Source organism: Manis pentadactyla, chromosome 1 (genome assembly GCF_030020395.1).
Source record: "Manis pentadactyla isolate mManPen7 chromosome 1, mManPen7.hap1, whole genome shotgun sequence".
Classification (NCBI taxonomy): Eukaryota; Metazoa; Chordata; class Mammalia; order Pholidota; family Manidae; genus Manis; species Manis pentadactyla.
This window is the reverse complement of record NC_080019.1, coordinates 44,210,738-44,238,334: the sequence shown is the minus strand read 5'-3', so window position 1 is coordinate 44,238,334 and position 27,597 is coordinate 44,210,738. Positions and strand designations below refer to the sequence as shown.

The following is a 27,597-nucleotide window of genomic DNA, read 5'->3' as shown; positions in this document are numbered from 1 at the left end:
TAGTCATCTAAATTTCTTCTTTAGAGAAGTGTTTGTTCAGCTCCTCTGCCCATTTTTAATTGGATTGTTTGCTTTTTGTTTGTTGAGGTGCGTGAGCTCTTTATATATTTTGGATGTCAACCCTTTATTGGATCTGTCATTTATGAATATATTCCCCCATACTGTATGGTATCTTTTTATTCTATTGATGGTGTCCTTTGCTGTACAGAAGCTTTTCAGCTTGATAGAGTCCCACTTGTTCATTTTTGCTTTTGCTTCCCTTGCCCAGGAGATATGTTCATGAAGAAGGTGCTCATGTTTATGACCAAGAGATTTTTGCCTATTTTTTTTTCGAGGAGTTTTATGGTTTCATGACTTACACTCAGGTCTTTGATTCATTTCAAAATTACTTTTGTGTATGGCATTAGATAACGATCCAGTTTCATTCTCTTACATGTAGCTATCGAGTTTTACCAGCACCAACTGTTGAAGAGGATGTCATTTCCCCATTGTATGTCCATGGCTCCTTTATCAAATATTAATTGACCGTATATGTTTGGGTTAATGTTTGGAGTCTCTATTCTGTTCCACTGGTCTGTGGCTCTGTTCTTGTGCCAGTACCAAATTGTCTTGATTACTGTGGCTTTGTAGTAGAGCTTGAAGTTGGGGAGTGAGATCCCTCCAACTTTATTCTTCCTTCTCAGGATTGCTTTGGCTATTCAGGGTCTTTGGTGGTTCCATATGAATTTTTGAACTATTTGTTTCAGTTCGTTGAAGACTACTGTTGGTAATTTGATAAGGATTGCATTGAATCTGTATATTGCTTTGGGCAGGATGGCCATTTTGACGATATTAATTCTTCCTAGCCACGAGCATGGGATGAGTTTCTATCTGTTAGTGTCCCCTTTAATTTCTCTTAAGAGTGTCTTATAGTTTTCAGGGTATAGGTCTTTCACTTCCTTGGTTAGGTTTATTCCTAGGTATTTTATTCTTTTTGATGCAATTGTGAATGGAATTGTTTTCCTGATTTCTCTTTCTATTGGTTCATTGTTAGTGTATAGGAAAGCCACAGATTTCTGTGTGTTAATTTTGTATCCTGCAACTTTGCTGTATTCCGGTATCAGTTCTAGTAGTTTTGGAGTGGAGTCTTTAGGGTTTTTTAATGTACAATGTCACGTCATCTGCAAATAGCGACAGTTTAACTTCTTCTTTACCAATCTGGATTCCCTGTATTTCTTTGTTTGGTCTAATTGCTGTGGCTAGGACCACCACTACTATGTTCAATAACAGTGGGGAGAATGGGCATCCCTGTCTTGTTCCCAATCTCAGAGGAAAAGCTTTCAGCTTCACTGTTCAGTATGATGTTGGCTGCGGGTTTATCATATATGCCCTTTATTATGTTGAGGTACTTGCCCTCTATGCCCATTTTGTTGAGAGCTTTTATCATGAATGGATGTTGAATTTTGTTAAATGCTTTTTCAGCATCTATGGATATGATATGTGATTTTTGTCCTTCTTTTTGTTTATGTGCTAGATGATGTTGATGGATTTTCAAATGGTGTACTATCCTTGCATCCTAGGGATGAATCCCACTTGGTCATGGTGTATGATCCTTTTGATGTATTTTTGAATTCGGTTTGCTAATATTTAGTTGAGTATTTTTGCATCCATGTTCACCAGGGATATTGGTCTGCAATTTTCTTTTTAGTGAGGTCTTTGCCTAGTTTTGGTATTAGGGTGATGTTGGCTTCATAGAATGAGTTTGGGAGTATTCCATCCTCTTCTATTTTTTGGAAAATTTTAAGGAAAATGGGAATTATGTCTTCTCTGGATGTCTCATAAAACTCGGCGGTAAATCCATCTGGCCTCAGGGTTTTGTTCTTGGGTAGTTTTTTGATTAGTGCTTCCATTTCATTGCTGGTAATTGGTTTGTTTAGATTTTGTGTTTCTTCCTTGGTCAGTCTTGGAAGGTTGCATTTTTCTAGGAAGTTGTCCATTTCTTCTAGGTTTTCGAGCTTGTTAGCATATAGCTTTTCATAGTATTCTCTAATAATTCTCTGTATTTCTGTGGGGTCCATCATGATTTTTCCTTTCCATTTCTGATTCTGCTAATGTGTGTTGAGTCTCTTTTTCTCTTAAAAAGTCTGGCTAGAGGCTTATCTATTTTGTTGAATTTCTCAAAGAACCAGTTGTATGGAAGAATCACGGGAAGATGGCGGCGTGAGTATTTCAGAGGAAATCTCCTCCCCAAAACATATATATTTATGAAAATACAATAAATACAACTATTCCTAAAAGAGACACCAGTGGATGGAGTACAACAGCCAGGATACATCTACATCTGCAAGAACTGAGCATCACATGCAGGGAGTAAGATACAAGCTGCAGCCAGGCGGGACCCGAACGCTCCCCCACCCCAAAACCCGGCGGGAAGAAAGGAGTCGGAACGGGGAGGGAGTGAAAGCCCAGGACTACTAAACAACCAGCTCTACAAATCCGCACCTGGAATGCAGACACAAGGTGCATGGGGTACTGGATATTAGAGAAACAGAAAAGCAAAACCTGTGGGCAGGTCCCTGCAACCAGCGCCCCTGACACAAAAAAAAGTGAGTGCTTTCTGCAAGTCTTAAAGAGAAACGGACCCCATAGCTGGATGAAGCTGTCCCAGCAGCTGGGAATACTGGGGAAAAACTTAGGTGCCCTAAACGGACGCAGGGAAGCTCTGAAGCCCCTCACAGGACTAGGCAGCCTGCCAGTCGTTCCTCCAACTGGTGCGGACCCCAGAGCAGATCCGGGCGCCACAGGTGAGGCTAGTGCTAGCTCGCAGTGGCGTGACCGAACAGCTCGGGCGTGGCTCACGTGCACTGGCAGCAGTAAAGCCAGAGCCCGGTAGAAACCTGAGTGGAAAAGCCCAACGCGCACCGGCAGCAGAGCCAGAGGGAGCAGGCGTGCTCCCAGGAGCTGACCAGAATCTCAGCCCAACACACAGCCGCCTGGGCCAGACCCAAAGGCCACTGCTGCCACACAGATGCCCGGCAGGGTCGCCGCTAGCACGGAGATGTGCACCTGGCGTGCCTGCCACTCCCCGCAGGGCTCCACGCTGCTCTGACGGACACCCTGCCCACAGCAGCTTAGGATATTAACCCAGTGGCTGCTCCAGGAGTGCAGGTAGCTGTCACAGGCAGCGGTGAAGGGCAAGGCATCCAGCAAGCAGGGAAGGACTTTCTTCTCCCAGCTTACACACCTGCAACCTGCCTACAGCCACTGCTATCACCACAAAAAGGCAAAAAAATTTGGTCCAGTCCAAGATAGTTACACCTGATAAAGGATCTGCAGAGGCAGACCTAACCAGTCTCCCTGAAAAAGAATTCAAAATAAAAATAAAAAACATGCTTACAGAGCTGCAGAGAAATATGCAAGAGCTAAGGGATGAAGTCCAGAGGGAGATTACAGACGTCCGGAGGGAGATCACAGATGTCCAGAGGGAGATTACAGAAATGAAACAAACTCTGGGAGGATTTATAAGCAGAATGGATAAGATGCAAGAGGCCATTGATGGAATAGAAACCAGAGAACAGGAACGCATAGAAGCTGATGCAGAGAGAGATAAAAGGATCTCCAGGTATGAAACAATATTAAGAGAACTTTGCAGATGACATGACATTGTACATAAAAAACGCTAAAGACTCCACTGCAAAACTACTAGAACTAATATCAGAATTCAGCAAAGTTGCAGGATACAAAATTAACACACAGAAATCTGTGGCTTTCCTATACACTAACAATGAACTAATAGAGAAATCAGGAAAACAATTCCATTCACAATAGCATCCAAAAGAATAAAATACCTAGGAATAAACCTAACCAAGGAAGTGAATGACATATATCCTGAAAACCACAAGACACTCTTAAGAGAAATTAAAGAGGTCACTAACAAATGGAAACTCATCCCATGCTCCTGGCTAGGAAGAATTAATATCGTCAAAATGGCCATCCTGCCCAAAGCAATATAGAGATTCGATGAAATCCCTATCAAATTACCAACAGCATTCTTCAATGAACAGGAACAAATAGTTCAAAAATTCATATGGAACCATCAAAGACCCCAAATAGCCAATGCAATCCTGAGAAGGAAGAATAAAGTGAGGGGGATCTTGCTCCCCAACTTCAAGCTCTACTACAAAGTCACAATAATCAAGACAATTTGGTACTGGCACAAGAACAGAGCCACAGACCAGTGGAACAGAATAGAGACTCCAAACATTAACCCAAACATATATGGCCAATTAATATACGATAAAGGAGCCATGGACATACAATGGGGAAATGACAGTCTCTTCAACAGATGGTGCTGGTAAAACTGGACAGCTACATGTAAGAGAATGAAGCTGGATCACTGTCTAACCCCATACACAAAAGTAAACTCCACATGGATCAAAGACCTGAATGTAAGTCATGAAACCATAAAACTCTTGAAGAAAACATAGGCAAAAATGTCATGGACATAAACATGAGTGACTTCTTCATGAACATATCTCCCTGGGAAAGGGAAACAAAGGCAAAAATGAACAAGTGGGACTATATCAAGCTAAAAAGCTTCTGTACAGCAAAGGACACCATTAATAGAACAAAAAGGTATCCTACAGTATGGGAGAATATATTCATAAGTGACAGATCCAATAAAGGATTGACATCCAAAATATATAAAGAGCTCACACACCTCAACAAACAAAAAGCAAATAATCCAATTAAAAAATGGGCAGAGGAGCTGAATAGACAGTTCTCTAAAGAAGAAATCCAGATGGCCAACAGGCACATGAAAAGATGCTCCACATTGCTAATCATCAGAGAAATGCAAATTAAAACCACAATGAGATATCACCTCACACCAGTAAGGATCGCCATCATCGAAAAGACAAACAACAACAAATGTTGGCGAGGTTGTGGAGAAAGGGGAACCCTCTTACACTGCTGGTGGGAATGTAAACTAGTTCAACCATTGTGGAAAGCAGTATGGAGGTTCCTCAGAATGCTCAAAATAGAAATACCATTTGACCCAGGAATTCCACTTCTAGGAATTTACCCTAAGAATGCAGCACTCCAGTTTGAAAAAGTCAGATGCACCCCTATGTTTATCACTGCACTGTTTACAATAGCCAAGATATGGAAGCAACCTAAATGTCCATCAGTAGATGAATGGATAAAGAAGATGTGGTACATATGCACAATGGAATATTACGCAGCCATAAGAAAAAAAACAGATCCTACCATTCGCAACAACATGGATGGAGCTGGAGGACATTACGCTCAGTGAAATAAGCCAGGCAGAGAAGGACAAGTACCAAATGATTTCACTCATATGTGGAATGTAAGAACAAAGGAAAACTGAAGGAACAAAACAGCAGCAGAATCACAGAACCCAAGAATGGACTAATAGTTACCAAAGGGAAAGGGACTGGAGATGATGGGTGGGAAGGGAGGGATAAGGGCGGGTAAAAAGAAAGAGGGCATTACGATTAGCAAGTATAGTGTGGGGGGGACACAGGGAGGGCTGTGCAACACAGAGAAGACAAGTAGTGATTTTACAGCATCTTACTACACAGATGGACAGTGACTGTGAAGGGGTATGTGGGGGGGACTTGGTGAAGGGGGAACCTAGTAAACATAATGTTCTTTCTGTAACTGTAGATTAATAATACCAAAAAAAAAAAAAAAGAACCAGCTGTATGGCATTACTTTTTTTCTATTGTTTTATTCTTCTCAATTTTATTTATTTCTTCTCTGATGTTTATTATGCTCCTCCTTCTGCTGACTTTAGGCCTCATTTGTTCTTCTTTTTCCAGTTTTGATAATTCTGTCTTCAGACTATTCATTTGGGATTGTTCTTCCTTCTTTAAATATGCCTGGATTGCTATATACTTTCCTCTTAAGACTGCTTTCCCTGCATCCCACAGAAGTTGCGGCTTTATCTTGTTGTTGTCATTCATTTCCATATATTACTTGATCTCTATTTTGATTTGGTCGTTGATCCACTGATTATTTAGGAGCATGTTGTTAAGCCCCCATGTGTTTGTGAGCCTTTTTGTTTTCTTTGTACAATTTATATCTAGTTTTATACCTTTGTGGTCTGAGAAGTTGGTTGGTAGAGTTTCAATGTTTTTGAATCTACTGAGGCTCTTTTTGTGACCTAGTATGTGGTCTATTCTGGAGAATGTTCCATGTGCACTTGAGAAGAATGTGTATCCTGTTGCTTTTGGGTTAGAGTTCTATAGACTTCTATTAGGTCTATCTGTTCTAGTATGTTGTTCAGTGTCTCTGTGTCCTTACTTATTTTCTGTCTGGTGGATCTATCCTTTGGATTGAGTGGTGTGCTGAAGTCTCCTAAAATGAATGCACTGCATTCTATTTCCTCCTTTAATTCTGTTAGTATTTGTTTCACATATGTTGGTGCTTCTGTATTTGGTGCATATATATTTAAAATGGTTGTATCCTCTTGTTGGACTGACCCCTTTATCATTATATACTGTCCTTTATCTCTTGTGACTTTTTTTGTTTTGAAGTCTATTTTGTGTGATAATAGTATTGCAATACCTGCTTTTTTCTCCCTGTTGTTTGCATGAAGTATCTTTTTCCATGCCTTCACTTTTAGTCTGTGCATGTCGTTGGGTTTGAGGTGAGTCTCTTGTAAGCAGCATATAGATGGGTCTTGCTTTTTTATCCATTGTATTACTCTGTGTCTTTTGATTGGTTGCATTCAGTCCATTTACATTTAGGGTGATTATTGAAAGATATGTACTTATTGCCATTGCAGGCTTTAGGCTTGTGGTTACCAAAGCTTCAAGGTTCGCTTCTTTATTATCTTACTGTCTAACTTAACTCACTTATTGAGCTACTATAAACACAGTCTGATGATTCTTTATTTCTCTCCCTTCTTATTTTCTCCTCCTCCAGTCTTTGTATGTTATGTGTTTTGTGTGTGTGTGTGTGTGTGTGTGTGTGTGTGCTCTTTTGTGTTTCCTTTGACTGCTTTTGTGGGTAGTTGATTTTATTTTTTGCCTTTAGTTAGTATTTGACTGTTCTGCTTTCTTTGCTGTGATTTTATTTTCTCTGGTGACATCTGTTTAGCCTTAGGAGTGATTCCATCTAGAGCAGTCCCTCTAAAATACCCTGCAGAGGTGGTTTGTGGGAGGCAAATTCCCTCAACTTTTTCTTGTCTGGGAATTGTTTAATCCCTCCTTCATATTTAAATGATAATCGTGCTGCATACAGTATTCTTGGTTCAAGGACCTTCTGTTTCATTGCATTAAATATATCATGCCATTCTCTTCTGGCCTGAAATGTTTCTGTTGAGAAGTCTGATGACAGCCTGATGGGTTTTCCTTTGTAAGTGACCTTTTTTCTCTCTCTGTCTGCCTTTAATACTCTGTGCTTGTCTTTGATCTTTGCCATTTTAATTATTATGTGTCTTGGTGTTGTCCTCCTTGTGTCCCTTGTGTTGGAAGTTCTGTGGGCTTCCGTGTTCTGAGAGGCTATTTCCTCCCCCAGTTTCGGGGAGTTTTACAGCAATTATTTCTTCAAAGACACTTTTTATCCCTTTTTCTCTCTCTTCTTCTTCTGGTACCCCTATAATGTGGATATTGTTCCATTTCGATTGGTCACACAGTTCTCTTAATATTCTTTCATTCCTGGAGGTCCTTTTATCTATCTCTACATCAGCTTCTCTGCGTTCCTGTTCTCTGATTTCTATTCCATTAATGGCCTCTTGCATCTCATCCTTTCTGCTTTTAAGTCCTTCCAGAGATTGTTTTATTTCTGCATTCTCCCTCCTTAGCTCTTGCATATTTCTCTGCAAGTCCATCAGCATGGTTATGACCTTTATTTTGAATTCTTTTTCAGGAAGATTGGTTAAATCTATCTCCTCAGATTTCCGCTCAGGGGAGGATGTCTGGGTTAGTCTGGTCTCTACCAAGTTCTTCTGCCTTTTCATGGCGATAGAGGTTGCTGTAAGCAGTTGGCACATGTGTCAGCTGGGAGAATCAAGACCCTTTCCACTTGCTCCTGGCCTTCCTTTCCTGGGAGAACAGCGACCCTTAGCAGCTTGTGCTGTGCAGCTGCGCGCAGATGGTGTCTCTGATTCTTGCCCTGGCTGCTATGGAGTTAAGCTCCACATGGTTGTTGTGGGCGTGGCTGCTTTCAGGCTGCTACTCTGCTATGGAGGGGCCATGCCGGAGGGGGAACAAGTGGGAGGCTGTTGATCACTCTGAGGGGACTCCAAGCTGCGCTGCCTCCCAGGGGTTAGGGCGCCCGGAGTTCCCCGGGATTCCCAGCTGCTGGGCTGAGCGTGCCGGGACGCTTCCGTCCAGCTGTGAGGCCCCTGTCCCTTTAAGACTTTCAAAAAGCACTTGCTTTTCTTTTGTCCCAGGGTGCCAGCTGTGGGGACCCGCTTGCAGGTTTTACTGTTCTGTTTCCCTAGTATCCAGAACACCATGCACTGTGTGTCTGCGCTCCCAGTGCGGATGGCTAGGGCTGGGTATTCAGCAATCCTGGGCTCCCTCTCCCTCCCCGCTCCAACTCCTCTCCTCCCGCCGGTAGCTGGGGTGAGGGGTGCTCGGTTCCCGCTGGGCCACGGCTTGTATCTTAGTCCCTTCGGGAGGTGCTGGGTTCTTGCAGGTGTAGATGTAGTCCGGCTATTGTCCTGTATCATCTGGTCTCTCTTTTAGGAATAGTTGTATTTGTTGTATTTTCAAAAATATTTATGTTTTTGGGAGGAGATTTCTGCTCTTCTACTCACGCCACCATCTTGGCTGCTCCTCCTGTTAGCATATTTTTCATAGTATTCCCTATAATTCTTTGTATTTCTGTGGTGTCTGTAGTGATTTTTCCTTTCTCATTTCTGACTCTGTTTATGTTTGTAGATTCTTTTTTTCTTGATAATTCTGGCTAGGGATTTATCTAAATTTTTTTTTTCTCAAAGAACCAGCTCCTGCTTTCATTGACTCTTTTTATCGTTTTATTCTTCTCAATTTTATTTAATTTCCTCTCTGATCTTTACCATGTCCCTCCTTCTACTGACTTTGGGCCTCATTTCTTCTTTTTCCAGTTTCACTAATTGTGAATTTAGACTGTTCATCTGGGATTGTTCTTTCTGCTTTAAATAGGCCTGAATTTCTATATACTTTCCTCTTAGAACTGCCTTCACTGCCTCCCACAGAAGGTGGGGCAGTGAGCTGTTGTTTTCATTTGTCTTCATATATTGCTTGATCTCTGCTTTTATTGCATCATTGATCCATTGATTATTTAGGAGCATGTTGTTAAGTCTCCATGTGTTTGTGGGCCTTACTGTTTTCTTTGCACAATTTCTAGTTTCATACCTTTGTGGTCTGAGAAGTTATTTGGTAGAATTTTCATCTTTTTGAATTTACTGATGCTCTTTTTGTGGCCTAGTATATGATCTATTCTTGAAAATGTTCTATGTGCACTTGAGAAGAATGTGTATCTTGTGGCTTTTGGGTGGAGTGGTCTATAGATGTCTGTTAGGTCCATTTCTTCTAATGTGTTTTTCAGTGCTTTGGTGTCCTTACTTATTTTCTGCATGGTTGATCTGTCCTTTGGTGTGAGTGGTGTGTTGAAGTCTCATAAAATGAATGCATTCATTCCCTTTCCCCCTTTAATTCTGTTAGTATTTATTGCACATATTTAAGTGCTCCAATATTGGGTGCATAGATGTTTATAATGTTTAAATCCTCATATTGGGCTGACCCCTTTGTCATTTATATAATGTCCTTCTTTGTCTCATTATTTTCTTTGTTTTGAAATCTATTTTATCTGATACAAGTATTACATCTCTTGCTTTCTTCTCCCTATTATTTGCATGAAATATCTTTTTCCATCCCTTCACTTTTAGTCTGTGTATGTCTGGGTTTGAAGTGAGTCTTTTGTAGGCAGCATATTGATGGGTCTTGCTTTTTTATCCAATCTGTAACTCTATGTTTTTTGATTGGTGCATTCAGACCATTTACATTTAGGGTGATAATCGATAGATAGGTACCTACTGTCATTGCAGAATTTAGATCATGGTTACCAAGGTTTAAGGGCAGCTTCTTTACTATCTAACAGTCTAGCTTAACTCGCTCATTACCCTATTATAAACACAATTTGAAGATAACTATTTTTTCTTCCTTCTTTTTCTTCGTCTTCCACTCTTCATGTTAGGCATCATATTCTGTACTCTGTGTGTATCCCTTGACTGACTGTGTGGTTAGCTAATTTAATTTTGCATTTGATTAATAATTAGTTGGTCTGCTTCCTTTACTGTGGTTTTATTTTCTCTAGTGACATCTATATAGCCTTAGGAGCACTTCCATCTAGAGCAGTCCCTTTAAAATACACTGTAGAGTTGGTTTGTGGGAGGTAAATTCCATCAACTTTTGCTTATCTGGGAATTGTTTAATCCCTCCCTGAAATTTAAATGATAATCTTGCTGCATACAGTATTCTTGGTTCAAGGCCCTTCTGTTTCATTGCATTGAATATATCATGCCACTCCCTTCTGGCCTGTAAGGTTTCTGTTGAGGAGTCTCATGATAGCCTGATGGGTTTTCCTTTGTAGGTGATGTTTTTTCTCTCTCTGGCTGCTTTTAATATTCTGTCCTTGTCCTTGTCCTTTGCTATTTTAATTATTAATGTCTTGGTGTTATCTTCCTTGTGTCCCTTCTGTTGGGAGATGTGTGGACTTCCATGGCCTGAGAGACTATTTCCTTCCCCAGATTGGGGAAGTTTTCAGCAATTATTTCTTTCAAGATACTTTCTTTTCTCTTCTTCTTGTACCCCTATAATGCAAATATTGTTCCATTTGCATTGGTCACACAGTTTCCTTAATGTTCTTTCATTCCTAGAGATCTTTTTTCTCTCAGTGCCTCAGCTTCTTTGTATTCCTGTTCTCTAATTTATATGCCATTTATCATCTCCTCTACCTCACCTAATCTATTTTGAAATCCCTGCATTGTATGTTTCATTTCAGCTACTGTATTTTTCAAGGTGTGTATCTCCCTCCTGAATTCATCCCTTAGCTCTTGAATATTTTTCTGTAGCTCCATTAGCATGCTTATGACTTTTATTTTGAATTCTTTTTCAGGAAGATTGATTATTCCAGTTCTATTGAGCCCTCTTTCTATTGTTTGAGGGATTTGGGATTGAACAGGTTCTTCTGCCTTTTTATAATCCTATTGGCTAATGAGAAATATTAGGTTTGTGTAGTCAGCATCCTCTAGTGCCCAAAAGCTCTGCTCTTTGGAGCTGACCAGCACCTGGAGCGATGGTAGTGGTTGCAGGTGAGTGGTGCCAGTGTCTACCCTAAAGACTGAGCTCTTTCCTGCTTCCTGACCACAGAGCAGCCTCCACTGTCAGGATCAGTGGGCGGCACACAGGGAGCAGCCTCTTTGTTAAGCTCCTAAGCTGCCATAGGCAGGGCTGCCCTCCTGCTGGCATGGAGTGATTGTGTGTGCCACAGGCAAGCAGCACCAGTGCCTGCTGGGAGGACAGAGCCCTTTCCTGTTTCCCGGCCGCAATGCCTGCCTCCACTGTCAGGGTCAGTTAGCCGTGTGTGCAAGGAACAGCCTCTGTATTAATCCATTGTAGTTGCCATAGCCGGGGCTGTCCTCCAGCTGGCTTGGCATGATGGTGGGGGCTGCAGGTTTGCACGGAGGTGCTGGAAGGGGGGAAGGATCAGCAGGCTGCTGATTGTGGTGGGGGGCCTCGGGGCTGCATTGCCAGCCAGGTGGATGGAGTGCCTGAAACTCCTGAAAGTTCCCAACCTGCTGGTCTGAGTGTGCCAGGATGATTTTGTCCACCTGTTCCTTCTCCTGAGCAGCAAGCTCTGTGTAATCCTTGCCTCTTTAGCTGCCCTCTCACTGTTGGGAAGTCTTTCAAAGTGCCTGCCTTTCTTTTGTCCCAGAGCAGCCTGTTGTGGGAAACTTTTCTGTACGAGCATCTGGAATCTGTCTCTGACTTTACTTTTCAAGCCCTCTGATCTCCAGAGCACCATGCAATGTGGGTTTGTGCCCCTGGAGTGGATTTCTGGGCTGGATATTTAGCAGTCTTGGGATTCTACTCCCTCCCCACTCTGTTTCTCTTCCACTGGTGAGGTGTGGGTTGGAGGAGTGCTTGGGTCCCGCCAGGTCATGGCTTTGTTACTTTACCTTCTTCCGTGATGTAGATTTTCCATTCTCTTTTCCCAGATGTAGACTAGGTGGTGCAATCTTATTTCTGGTCACTCTTTTAGGAATAGTTGTATTTGCTGTATTTTGGTATTATATGTGGTTTTGGGAGGAGATTTCTGCCTCACTTCTCAAGCCGCCACCATCTTTTTTTCTATGGGTCGAGTTGTCTAATTCTTAATCCTTGTATAATTATTTTCTGCAAACAGCTCCATTCTAAATATTAACTAATCTTTTTCAAAAGTAAGAGACTTGCCTTTTTCTAAACTTTCTAGGACAAGAGTCAGGATAGGTTAACCACTATAATACCTTAAAAGAATGCAAAGTAATTTGCAAACAGATGTAAACAAAGTCATAGTTAAACAGATCATGTACTAACCATCAATTTGGAGGGCACTGGGTTCTTCAACAAAACAAGTATTTCCCATTAATTGACAAAATTTAAATTCTGGGCCCCTAATTCCATACTCCCCAAGAACAGAAGCAGCTCATTTAGGTGGCAGACCTGGGACCAATAATAATTCCTCAGTTAATAAAAAAAGCTGGCTAAAAAGATGAATTATGAAAAATGTAAATCCTTAATGTTTCATTTTAGCAAACATTTATTTGCAAATCTTTTAATGTAGGGCAAGGCCTTTCCTTTGAATAGGATCCAGTGATGGACCTTCTCACTGTCTTCCCTGCATAAATAAGGCAAAGTTGAGGATTCCCAGGTTTGTTTTCTTCGAAGAATGAAAATTTAAAGACACATGTGAAGCAATGTGAAAACAAAATTTGGAAGCTGTCCATATTTTTATGATTTTTTCCCCTAATCTTTCATAATTGCCTGATCTTTATCCAATCTGATAGTAATTTGTCTTTATGGGGTCTTTCCAAAGGTTTTCAGAGAAATGACAGCTCTCTCTGTTTTAGTGCACACATTTTCATTAGTTTTCATTCCATTTAATTAAATTTTGCCAATAGAGTAACAAGAATACCACATATAAACAGATTCAGGAACAAAATGCCTCTTGGTGAGCACTTAACAAAGTGAATGGACATATTTCCCATGACCCCACCCAGCAGGCTAGGAGAGCCTGCATCCTTCTGCAGGCACTGTCAGGAGAGGGGATGGAGACAGCTGAGCCACCAGGGTAGGTTAGAAAAGAGGCCTGCTACTGCCCTGGGTTCATCTCCTGGAGGATCCTGTCCATGAGCATTTCTACAGCAGGGCTATATCTGAATAGTGCCTGGCATATTTTAAGCACATAATAAATATGTATTCAATGCAAGAATTTGCCTTGATTGTTTTTAATTATTCCCACACAGGGCAATGTTTCATTTGGATAAAAACTGAGGAGGGGGCAGCATATAGAAAAACCAGAAAATTACCAAGATTATCACAGGAATAAAGAAAACAAAAGGAAAAAGGAAAAAAAAACACAGTTCAATAATTCCATTCAAAAGGACCCTAATCCAAAAGTCAAAAACTGTATTTACCCTCCTAGGAACCCAACACATGCTCAGGCCCTGGAAAGTGGTGACCAGATGAAGAGCTGACTGTGGGCCCTTCCTAGGCAAGTTTTTCAATCAGATTCTCAGAGTTTAATCAGACCTTTCAGTGTAGTGAAGAGACTTCTATGAAAACATATTTTTTCTTGAACAACAACTACTAAATACTGAATACTTGATCTTGCCAGGCACTGTAGCAAGCATACCATGTGCATCTACTCATTTAATCCTCCTAACAATTGCAGGTACTGAATCCATTCAAAGACAGATAACTTGTCAATGGTGGAGCCAGAATTCAACCCAGCCCATGTTCTTAATCACTGTGCTACACTGTCTAACAAATAATATTAGTATTTTACCTAAGGGTTTTTTTAGTATACTAGCCAAAGGTGCACCAAAGTCTTTAATTATAAAGCTGAAATTAATTCTTGAATAACTGCCACTGACTGCATGTTTATGAAAAAAACAAAACAAAACTGTGACTCATTCATTCATTGACAAACATTTAACAAGCAATTGCTTAATCAATGGGAAAGAAAGATAATGTAATTCAACAGACATTTCTTAGTTATTGAATATTAATAAAAACAAAGAGTTATAGTAATTGTAGGGAAAATGGAAGTTCCATGGCCAGGATCCTCACCTGATCCTAATCTCACCTACTGTGAACGTGCAATGATGTAATACCTAGCCTACTGCTCAGGCACACGCTTGCATACCTTTGGCGATAAGCCATTATTGGCTGTGTTGCTACATAAAGAGCTCTGCCCAGTTTTAGGGCAGAGCCCAAAACAGAAGCAGAGAGCCTGGAGCACAGCAGAGGGAAGCAGGAGAGTGGAGGCTAGAGAAGACAGCAAAGACTGGGTAGCAAAGAGCAGAGGCAGAGCCTGGAGCAGAGGCAGAACCTGGAGCAGAGGCAGAGACTGAGAAGGGCTTGCTGGGGGCAGAGATGGATATGATTCTAGTGCTTGACCTGCCACCATGAGAATAAAGTTTGGTATGAGCCCCTTTTTACCCACAACATTCCATTGTCATTTTTGGTCTCACCGAATCCATAGTGAACTTGCCCGGGGCTGAAACCCTCAAGCAAGACAGTTGTTCAATGGACACTTCTCAGTTACTGAATATTTACTGCATGCCTGTCCTTGCCCATGTGCTCAGGAAGCTCAGTCCGGTGGAAGAGACACATGATTATCCTATGGTTTTAATAAATGCTAGTAGCAATTTGCAGGAAGGTTCTGGGATGTCCAAGGTGAAACGGAACAGCAGAGGAGGTGAAAGGAAAAGAAGACTGTAAAGAATCTGATATTCGACTGAGGCATTTCCTCTGTAAGCCATGGAGATTCATGTAAGGCCTATAGCATAGGAGAAATAAATGAGAATTTCATTTTGGAATAACCACTCCAGAAATAGAGGCATGGAGCAGTGGAGAGAAAGCATGAACACCAGTATACCATGAACACCAATATACACTCTAAATGAGTGAACTGTATGTATGTGAATTTTATCTCAATAAAACTATTTTAAAAAATAAGTCTAGATAAGAAATGGTGAGAGCCTGAACTCAAACCCTGCCAGTGGTAACAGGGAAAAGAGACTAATTCAATATTCAAACATTAGAATCAGCAATACCTGTTTATGTGATGGACTGGAGGGAGGGCTGAAGTGCAAGAGCAAGATCAGGAAGAGAGAAGAAAAGCGGAATCACATCTCAGGATGGGAACAGGCACAAAAGAGAGGGAGTACGAGAGGGGGTTTAAAATATAAACAAGAAACTGTAACACAAAACCAATTTAATGTTGTCATGAGAACCAAACTCATAGAACCGTGTCAACAAGCTGATGGGGACATACAGGCTGTCTAAGGATAAGCCCATTAACAAGGACAATTCTATTACTTTGTTAGTGTTTTTCTTCTCCTACTCTTTGTCAAACCTGGTGCCCATCACTTCTTGCACACATTACCAATGCTTTTATTTCACATCTGAGGAAACCAACGTGTGCAGAGATTCTAATTCAGCTACCCCCTGAATTAGAATTCCATGCTACTCCCATGCTGCTACTGTTGTCTTAACAAATAATGATGATTATGATAATAAAAATAATGAAAGCTTCATTATTCATAACTGAGCCAGTTAGAACCGCAGCTCACATCTCCTGTGCCTCAACAAGTGCCCTGCTCTGTGTCGGGAATTTCACCTGCACAATCTTGTTTATGTTTCGCCTTGTAAGAGTGGTAACAAGACCTACAATTTATTAAGCACCCAGTCAATGTCAGCCACTTGTGATTAGGGTTACACATGTGTGATTTCTACTCCTCAAAGCATCCCAGAAAGGGAAGCTGAACTGGCCTCAATCTGCAGTCAAGGAAACAGGTTTATAAGACAAGGTGACTGGCCCAAGGCAATGATGCACTGAGAGGAAGTACAGGGATAGACACTCTATAATTTGAAATTTACATGTATGTGTGTGAACACATACATGTGCACACATACATACATATGTAAACAGAGCATGAAACTGAACACATATATGGCAAAATGCTCAAAATTAGTGAATCCTAATAAAGGGTATATAGGAATTATCTGTATTATGCTTGTAACTTTTCTTAAAGTCTGGAACTTTTTTTTTTTAATAGGAAAATAAACCCTGTGAGTCAGGCATAAAAGAACCCTAAAAGCTCTCTAAATTTTCAGAAGACACAGTCAGATTACAAACAGATGAGAATCAATTCTGTTTCTAGGCAGCTCTAGAAAAAAAAAATCACATAGGTTACTTTTTTTATTTTTAAAGAAACGTCAGGTAAGTGATATTTTTTAAATTATCAATTAAAACATGCATGGTACAGACAGATTTTTGCAAGTCACCGGGATCTAAACATTAGGAATATTATAACTCCTGGGGGGAGTGATTCATTCTCACCTTAGAAAAATAACAGCTTTTCGTAGGTGATTGTTAGCATTCAAAATGTTTGGTGCATTTTGCCAAGTTTAGAATTACAAAGGCTTAGAATTTAAAAATGAATGTACTTAATAATAAAGTAAAAGATTATCAAACATTTGGTACTTAGAGGAGTTAGGCCATTTCTATTTTCTAGGAATTGAAGATCTTTGTGTAATTCTGCATTTAAAGTAGAGATTCTTAGCTTGGAATTCCATCAAAGAAGTAAACTAAATTTGTTTTGAAAGTGAGGATGACAATTATTTAAAAGAAATTATTTAGATATTGATTTAATCCTGTGTGCTCAACTTTATGCCATTGGCAATATTTGACTATTTTTAATCTAGAAAATAGCATTTTCATATGGCTTCATCATATGGTTCCCTATATGGACGGGCTAATTCCCTTGGTCAGTTTGTAAGAAATTTCTGTAACTATTTTACAAATAAAAGTAGTGTTCAAATGTCCCTAGTTTTTAATGGCAACACTAGATGGCAGTAAATACACAAAAGCTGTGACATGACACTGAGATACTAGCATACAGTAAAGATTGTTATTTTACTCAATTTCATGTTGTACTACATCAAGCTTTAAAAAAAAAAAAACCTAAATAAAAGTTAAGAGCTACCTGGCTTTGGAAATGTGAACCAGAAAAGCTTTCAAAATGATCAATTCATTCCCAATTTAAATTACAAGAACACTGAATTCTCTGTATCAGCTTTATAAAATTGTTAAATTTTGTCAAATCATTTGTCAACATCTTTGTTTTGTTAACAAATTCTAATCACATAAATATATTTTGGATGTTACTAAATTTGAAGGAAAAGAAGTTAAAATATCTTATTTTTGTATCAAGATATTAAAAATTTATACAAGATTTTATGATATATATGCTTATGGCTTATTATGATTTTTTTTGAATTAGTGAAATTTTTACTCCTCTAGAGGCCATGAATGAGTATATGAGACTACAGCATGCTGTTAATTTAATACACTACTAGCAAAACATTCTTAAAACTCAGTAATTAATACTAACACTTTATCTAGACTCCAGGAAAAAATAGAAAATAAAATGTAATTTTAGTATTTTACTTCTTTATTTGAAGATATACCTGCAGATCAAAGAGAAAAGTCTTATAAACTGAAACATGTTAATTTGATCCACTGATGGTTGTGATGTACTTTCTGTTACATTCTGAATTAGAATTTCAATATGATTTTATTAACTTAAATGGTAATCAACTAAAAACTTGTATTTTCTGATTTATTAGTAAATTTTCCACTTCTTGGATTCATTACAAGACCAGATGGCATTCAGCTTAGATCTCAGCAACACTGGAATAAAACTAGCTAACTTACTAATTTGGGGGTTTCTCCTAACACTTTCTATGAACTTGGTTTTGTTCTGACACACAAAATTCTCAGTTGAGAAACCAAAGCCAGGGTTCTCCCAAAGGTAAGAAAGTCATTAAAATAAAACAAATAAATCTTCAAATATATTACTGTAGTAGAAAGAGAAGATGTATGTTAACATCAGTCTGTGCCAACACAACTCAACTTTTGATTAATAGTTTTAAAAAATCAGAAAATGAATAGCTATACTTACTACAAGTACATTAAAACAAACACACACTTGAACAGCCAAAGCAACCTTTTACATCCTTAGGAAAGAACAAAGTTAGAAGTCTCGTGCTTCCTGATTTGAAAGTTTACTACAAAGCTATTGTAATCAAAGCAGTATGATACTGGCATAAAGATAGATATATACTTATTTCCAAACTCAACAAGCTGTATATATTAAATAATACAGCTTTTTGCATGTCAACCAGACCAATGGAATAGAATAAAGAACCCAGAAATAAACCATTACGTATATTGTCAAATCATTTGTCAACAAAGGTGCCAAGACCATTCACTGGGGAAAGGACAGTCTTTTCAACAAATGAACTAGGAAAAACTGGACACCCATGTGTAAAAGAATTAATTTGGATCCTTACCTTACATCACATATAAAAAGTTATTGAAAATGGATCAAAGACCTAAATTTAAGATGTACAATTGTAAAACTAGAAGAAAGCATATAGCAAAAGCTTCATGACATTAGATTAGCAATGTTCTCTTGGATATGACATCGAAAGCACAGGCCAAAAAAAAGAAACAATAGGTTACATTGGACTTTTGTGCATTAAAGGATAACATCAACAGAGTGAAAAGGCAACCCACAGAATGGGAGAAAATTTTTTGCAAATCATGTATCTATTGGCATCCAGAATATATAAAGACTCCTACAAATCAGCAAGTAAACAACAAAAAACAAAATAAAAAAACAGGCAAAGGACTTGAATAGACATTTTCCCAAAGAAGATAAACAAATGGCCAAAAAGCACACAAAAAGATGCTTTATATTACTGATTATTAGGGAAATCAAACTACAGTGATATACAACCTCACATCTATTATAATGACTACTATCAGCAAACAGAAAATAACAAATGTTGACAAGGATGTAGAGAAATTGGATCCCTTGTGCATTACTGATGAGAATGCAAAATGGTGTAGCCGCTATGGAAAATGGTATTGTGATCCCTCAAAAAATTAAACATGGAATTACCATATAATCCAGCAATTCTGTTTCTCGCTATATACTCAAAAGAAGTGGAAACGGACTCAAAAAGATGTGTGTACACCCATGTTCATAGCAGCATTATTTACAACAGCCAAAAGGGAGGAGCAGCCCATGTGTCCATCGACAAATGAAAGGATAGATAAAATGTGGCACACATCTACAATGGAATATCCTTCCATCTTAGAAAGGAGGGAAATTTTGACACGCTACAAGATGAATGAACTTGAAGAACCTACACTAAGTGAAATAAGGTAGATCCAAAGGGACAAATACTGTAGGTTCCATTATTGAGGTTCCTAATCAAATTCCTGAGAGACAGAAAGAAAGGTGGCTACCAGGGGCTGCAGAAGCAGGGAGCAGGAAGTCAGTGTTTAATGTACATGGAGTTTCAGTTGGGGAAGATGAAAAAGTCGTGGAGATGGATGGTTGTGATGCCTGTACAATAAGCTTGTACTTAATGCCACTGGACTGTACACTTAAAAATGGTTAAGAGGGTAAATTTCATGTGTGATTTTTACTACAACTAAACATTAAAAAACAGGTTAAAATGGTAAATTTATGTTATGTATATATTTTACCACAATTAAAAAAGCAAGAAACTGAAAGAGCAGAACACATTTAACCTCCTCAACATACCCTCACCCTCTAATTCTGGGTGGTCTCCATATTAGGAATGATCTCCGTATTAATAAATACTGATGACATTTTTATGAGTCACCACCTCATAAAAAAAGTACATATCAAAATAAGCATTTTTATAAGGATTTAGCCTTGGTGACCAAAGGAAGTACTTCCTGTTTAGATGTATAAGTCAAGGAGGTAATGAAATAGCCTAAAACAATGCTAGCGTTTTGATCTATGTGGATTAATTTCAAGCTGAAAAATACCTTTCTTCTAGGCCGTGGCTCCTCTAACTCCACCCAGGGTGCCCTCTTGCCTCCCACCCTCCAGGCTGCTAGGTGCTCCCGACGTACATCCTAGGAGCAGATTACAGTGAGGTCGGGATTCACGAGGAGTCTTCACCAGCACAGCAGAAACTGCCTTTTAAATTGCTTCAGGAAATCAGGATTAGGTCACATCCAGGCCCTACCAAATACACTAGAGGCCCCAGACCTCACCAAAGGAAGAAGATAGACACCAAAGGAAGAAGATAAAGACAGCAAAGGGTCTGCTGTCTTTGAATGAAATTTGTGGGTATCTCTTCTTCCATGTTACCACAGACCAGCCACTTGGCATATTGCTCACAGTGCCCAGTTGCATCTCTAGTAGGTGTATTTATCCATATATATATATGTGGATATGTGCATGTGTATGTTTGTGTGTATGTGTAAAATGTGCACATCTTCTCAGCTATGCTAAGAAGCAGAGTTCTTGAAAACAAAAATAAAAAGATGGCTTTGTCTTTTCTTAGCACCAAATTCAGGGTCACATACTTAGCAGCTCTTGATCTTGATTGAATATAACTTAATTAAGGAATGAAATGTATGAGCACTTGCCATTTTGTATTCTGTCAGTAGAACTCAGAAAACATTATATATATACTAACAAATAATAGTCCTACAATACTGAATTTGAATTTATGAAAAAGAATAATACCCATTTTCCTTTTTAAATGAGAAAAATGAAATGCTTATTTTCTTTTTTAACAGCTTAGTTTATTAATTTAACATTCATCTAAACACTGAACTGTGTACTGCCATGTTTTAGTCACTATTCTAGGGAGTAATCTTATTACTGAGACAGACAAGTAGACATTGTCCTGCTCCCATGAAGCTGACAGTGCCCAGGAGAGATGGACATGAAATGAGTAAGTGGACTAGTAAGTGCAAGGCTTACAATAGGATAAATGCCATGAAGGGGAAGAATACAAGGCTTCATGAGAGGCTAAGAGAAGAGATCTAGCTGAGATGGAGGGATCGGAGAGGCCTGGGAGCCCACTGGTACCTGAGTGGAGACCCAAGGAATAAAAGTGTGTTAGCCAGGCCCAAAGAAAGGATTTCACATGTGCAAAAGTCCTAAGCAAAAGAGAAAAAGAATGGTTAATAAACAGGACAGTGTGGACTTCTGCTTCCAGGAAGATGGAGTAAAAGCACCTTTCAATAATCCTGCTAAGTACAAATGAGAACCATGGACATTATATATACAATAAACATAAGACTCCAAAAGGCAGAAAGAAGGCGACTGACTAGGGACCCTAGGGAAGAACATGGCAGTGAGTTCCCTGGGGCTTCTCTTTACCTAACATACCCCAAACTACATGCTGAGGAAGCAGTGACCCAGACGTGCCAATGGGCACAGGCGGAAAACAAGCCCCAAGAATGGCCTGCTCGCTCTAGCCAAAGAATCAGGAAAGGGGCAACCTAGGAAGACAGAAATCTTTTAGACAATAACCACTCTACTCCAGCCAAAGACCATGGAAATACTGTGGCCCACCCCCACCTAGGCCAGCTAATTCCTGGAGAAGCACCTAGGCTCATGCCCTTAGCATCCTGTAACAGGGGCCTGTCTCCACCAGAGGAGGCCAAGAGGAAACCTAGCCTTCCATTCCTGCTGAATGGTAAGAAGCACCCTCCCCCACTTTGTCAGTGAGACGTGCAGAGCCTGACCTACAAGATTCCCTCCCATGCCCCACTGGGCGGTGACACAGGAAGCCTTGGGCGGTGACACAGGAAGCCTAGGGAGAGTCAGCAGTAAGGAAGCCATGCAGGAAGCAATAATGAGCTGTGTGCACTCCTCCTAGCAAAGGAGATGTCATTAGAGGCCTAGTGGGGGCCAGAACTGATCCCTGTCCAGCAGTAACTAGAACCCTCCACAAGTGACAATGGGATCCCAGTGGGGAATCTGGACTTCGACCACCAACCGGCAGTAGTGAGATGACACACCCCACACCTCACCCTCACACTGAAGTGTTAGAGGCGGCCTGCTAAAACATAAGATTTACATAAGATCCAGAATCTCATAACATAATGCCCAACATGTCCAACTGTCGATCAAAAATCACTCATGATAACAAGAACCAGAAAAATTTCAACTTCACTAAGAAGATACAATCAATAGACACCAACACTCAGATAAGCCAGATGTTGGAATTATTTGAGAAGGATTTTATAGCAGTTATATTAAGGACCAAATGTTATGTCTCTCTGAAATTCTTATGTTGAAGCCGTAGCTCCTAATGTGATGTATTGGGAGGCAGGAACTTTGGGGAGTAACTAGGTTTAGATAAAGACATGAGAGTAGATTAGTGACCTTAGAATTAGATGAAATCATTAGATTAGATCAGAACCATGACAGGATTAGTGACCTTATAAAAACATCAGAGCTTCTTCTCTTTGCCATTAAGCATAGTAGGAAGGCAGCCATCTTCAAGCCAGGAAAGGGCTCTTACTAAGAATTGAATCTGCCAGCACCTTAATCTTAGACTTCCCAGACTTCAGAACTATGAGAAATAAATGTCTGTTATTTAGGCCACCTGGTCTGTAGAATTTTGTTATAGCAACCTGAGCTGAGACATTGCAAAAATGCTCCAATAATCAATTATTAAATCCCCTTAAAACAAATAGGAAAACAAAATTTCAGCAAAGAAGTAGAAGTTATAAAAAAGAATGAAATGGAAATAATAGAACTGAAAAAATGCATTAATAGAAAAATTTTTAATTCAGTTGATGGGCTCAGTATTAGAGAAAAAGACAGAAGACAGAATCAGTGAACTTGACGATATATCAATAGAATTCACCTTATCTGAACCAGAGAGAGAAAAGACAGAAAAAAAACTGAACAGAGCCTTTGGAAATTGTGGTAAAATACAAAAGACTCAACATTCATATGATCAGAATCCCAAATGGAGAGAAGAAAAAGGAAGAAAGATGAAAAAGAGTATTTAAGGAAATAGCTGAAATTTTCCCAAATTTGTTGAAAGAACAAATCTACAGATCTAACAAGTTGAGCAAACTCCAAACAGAATAAACCCCAAAAATCCACTCCAAGATCAATCATAATTAAATTTTTGAAAACTAAAGATGGAAAGCAGCCAGATAAAAAGGACATATTACCTATGGAGAACACCAGTTTGAACGAGAGCAAGTTTCTCATCTTAAAACCACAGAGACCAGACGGAAGTGCCAAAATATTTTCACAAGCTGAAAGAAAAGAACTGTTATCTGTGAATCCTATATCCAGCAGAACTATCCTTTAAGAATGAGAGAGAGAAAAAACATTCTCAGATAAGGAAAAGCTACGAGATTGACACTAGCAGACCTGCCCTTAAAACACTGGCTAAAGAAGTTCTTCAGACAGAAAGGAAACTGCATTACTTTCGTAGGGCTGCCATATCATAGTATGAACTGGAAGGCTTATTGTCTCACACTCTGGAGATTAGAACTCTGAAATTAAGTGGAGACAGGGACATGCTCCCTCTGAATCCTGTAAAAGAGAACACTTCCCTGGTGCTTGCTTCCAAAGGTTTGATGGCTGACGGCAATCCTTGGTATTCCCAGGCTTGCAGCTAGTGTTTCAGTTTCTGCCTCCCTCATCATAGGACGTTTTTCCCTTCTTCTTCTAAGGACGCCAGTTATACCGGACTAAGAGTCTCCTCTACTCCAGTATACCTTCATTGTAACTACATCTGCAGCAACTCCATTTCCAAATAAGGTCACATTCTAAAGCCCAGGAGGTTGAGACTTCAACGTAACATTTCAGGGGGCACAATCCACAATAGAAATTATAAAGGAAAAGTTTCATACTGAGTGATTCTATTTAAGTAACATTCTCAAAATGACAAAATTATAGCACGGAGGGCAGATTTGTAGTTGCCCCTGGTTACGGATGGTGCAGGAGGGAACAGCTGTGACCATAAAGAGGAAGCAGGAAGGAGACCTTTGCAGAGACGGAGATGTACTTTGACTGTAGTGGTGGTTAAATGAATCTCTACATGTGATAAAATGACAACTATACACACATTGTATCAATGTCAACTTCTTGGTTTTGTCATCATACTATAGTTACATAAAATTGAAATCATCAGGACAAATTGGCAGAAAGGTGCATGGGACCCCTGGACTATCTTTCCAGATTCCTTTGAATTATAATTATTTCAAAATAAAAAGCTTACAAAAGTAAAAAAGTGAAAATTAGTCACAATTATAGGCTAACAATTGAAATTTTCTGTAGATGATAAAGACTTACTTCCATTGCACTCTAAAGAACCAGTTTAGATAATGACAGTAAAACAGTTGTTTAAATACTGTATGAAAAGACAAAACACTTAGAAGGAGGCATAATAGTTAGAATTTAGGGGGACCAACAAAACTTGCAGATTAAGTGAATCCATGAGGATTGGACTAGCAAAATTAGCCTGCAACACCTGCAGACCAGTCCTGCAGGCCAGGAATCTCCCAAATTAAGTGAGAAGAACCACGCCCTGGATATCTGATTCTAGTATCACCAAATACAAAAGAAAGCAGTAGCCTAATCAATGGGCATGTGGATAAAGTGAAGGTTCCTGTGGCCAGGATTCTTACTTGGCCCTAGTGGGCTAGCTCACTACACACGTGTGGGCAATACGTTGTTATTGACTCTATATAAAGAGCTCCGCCCAGCGCCCTAGGTGATACAGTGGCACGGCTGCAAGGCTGCAGGAGAGCAGAGACTGAGACCGCTACAGGCGCAGAGAGGCCCAGAGACAGAGACCAGCTTGCTGCATGCAGACTCTCTCTGAGTGGACGGGATTCTAGTGATTGACCTGCCACCGTGGGAATAAAGTTGGGTATAAACCCTTTTACCCCAAGAATGTTCCACTGTCATTTTTCCATAGTGAACACTGAATCCACAGTGAACTTGCCCGGGGCTGAAACCCATTGGCAAGACAGGGCATATACTTAACACTAGGCCAGCCAGAAATCTAGAGAAAGTGAAGGCAAAATCAAGAAGTGGCCAGTATTCAATATATCAAGCATTGTTTAGAAGCTGGAGATGGATTCCCAGATCTGGCTCATGACAGAGCTCTGCTCAGTTTGCAGGCAGGGGTGGTTTTCAGGTTTTCAGTGTCTCTGAAGACTATCCCACTCCTCTTGCTGTGGTTCTATATTTACCAAGAATCTTCTAATAACCAATTCCACTTTCACTTTAACACCTACTGTTACAGTCTTTGGGAAAATATCTCCTTATAGTAAATTAACTACCTGGCATTCTGGTCAGTCCTTTGTGAGTCTAGTTTTAAGTGTAAGTTGGTCCCAAAGTCTAATTAACTCTGGATGTACTGGCAAAGGCAATTTCCTACATCTGCAAAGTTAAGGGCCATATCCTTAATCAAAGTCAGTTGGCCATCCTCTAAGATACCTACTTTGTTCTCTCACTTCCACAGGTAACAAATCAGCCTTGCAAATAGCTCTCCAAAATCCTATTCAACTCACAAAATTCAAAACGGACCTACTTGTATTGACCAGAGCCCTTCTCTTTCCCTTCCTCCTCACTGCTGTCTAAAATCATTCTCCAAAACACTTATTCTATATAAACTGTCCATCATGAACACAGATTCCTACTAAATACACTAAAAGAGTAAATAAGGCAAGGCAGGATGTATTTCTTTAGTCACTACTGGAAATGTACAAGTTCACAATTTCGTTTCTTCTGTTCAGCTCTAAGTCCTGAGGCTTTAGGTATATGAATCCGCACTCTACGATCCTGCTAAACTCTGCTTTAATAAATTTCCACAACTGCTCCATTTTCTAAATATCCAAAAATGAAAGGTCACAATATTCCTAACTATAATCAATAGCAACAAAAAAAACAATTCCTGCAAGTTCCATTTGCAATTGGTTAGTGCTTAATTTTCAAGATGTTATAGTAATCCATATTCAGAAACATGATAAACAAAATGAAAAACTAAAAAGTGCCCAGACAGCCAAGTTGTATTTGTACATGAAACTGAGTCTTCCTACACATTACATTTTGGAGTCTTAAGAGTTTCACAATGAATTCCAACACCTGTTGCAAATAAGGCTCAAACAAATCATTAGCAAAAAGTATTTCTCAGGATTTATGCTTAAGAAAGTGTAAGTGATAGATCCCAACACAGACTAAAAAAACACATCAAATCCACAGAATTCTATTTCAGGTAGGATTTATCTACCCAGCCCCAGACAGGTCAGGAACATGGCTGGAGAAGCTACTCTACCATTTGCAGCATGTGCTATTTTTCACAGCTGGGCAATGACCAGGAATGCACAGCTTCAATCATCATGTCTTCCCTTTTCCTGAACTGCTTTGCTTTCTTACCAGTAAATGCATGTTGCTAAACTGCCAGTCACTGACAGCCGGGGCATCACTGATTTAAAATAACAGAGGCATCTGATGTGGAAACTATTTACAACAGGTTTAAATTTTCACTTACCTCCACTGCTACTACAATCAAAACGAGGTCCAATTTTGACTCTGGAAAGAGTGCATTCACTTGTGGTGACATTCCAATCAGAGCACAGTTAGTGACCACAGATATAACACTCATTGTTTCAAAAGCCAACTAAGAGAAAAAAAGAATGTGAAATTAAAAACTGCAATGACCAGTTCTATATTTCCTCACCCTTTCCAGTATTATTTAAAAACAAGGAAAAAGCCTTTCGCTAGTTCAAAACATTCCAGAACATTTTAAACTTATTCCCTATAATGAGAGGATTTTCTTTAGCTTAGAAGAGCCATACTGTTACATGTTTTAGATACTTTTGACTTGAGTATCCCAAAGCAATATGTTCTATCTACCTTCCCAGTTGGAGGTGGACAAATTCTACAACCTGAGAATTTGGAATAGATCTTAGAAGAATACACTAAGGTTATTCTACTGGTGTCTAAAGGGAATCTAAAATAGGGCCACCAGAGAAAATGTTTCACATTCAAACACAAGAATGAACAAAAAAAACAGAAACAGACATAAATACAGAGAACAAACTGGTAGTTACCACAGGGGAAGCAGGTGGAGTGATACATGAAATAGATGAAGGGGATTAAGAGGTACAAACTTCTCACTATAAAATAAGTCACACAGATGAAAAGTAAAGCATTGGGAATATAGTCAATAATATTGAAATAACTTTGCATGGTGACAGTACCTATTTTGGTGAGCATTTCATATTATATGTAATTGTTGAATCACTCACTATGCTGTACACCTGAAACCAATGTAATACTGTATATCAACTATATGTTTTTAAAAAAGGGTTCTGTGTCTTGTGTAATGGTGTTTTCACAGGTGAATACATCAAGACTTCATAATGAAGTATACATACTTTGAATGAATGCAGCTTATTATATATTAATTATAACTCAATATAGTGATATTTGAAAATTCAAGTTTA

The 27,597-nt window shown here is 39.4% G+C and overlaps 1 protein-coding gene across 4 annotated transcripts in view; it reads right to left on the bottom strand.

Annotated features, from left to right (window-relative positions):
* The window catches only part of ANO10 (anoctamin 10), a 272,762-nt gene that overhangs the window by 185,820 nt on the left and 59,345 nt on the right, over positions 1 to 27,597 (bottom strand). For all 4 annotated transcript variants that reach the window (XM_057497322.1, XM_036897218.2, XM_057497324.1 and 1 more), the window contains exon 11: positions 26,640 to 26,768. In XM_057497322.1, the coding sequence (XP_057353305.1) occupies positions 26,640 to 26,768 (129 nt within the window). The remainder of the gene's footprint in view (positions 1 to 26,639; positions 26,769 to 27,597) is intronic.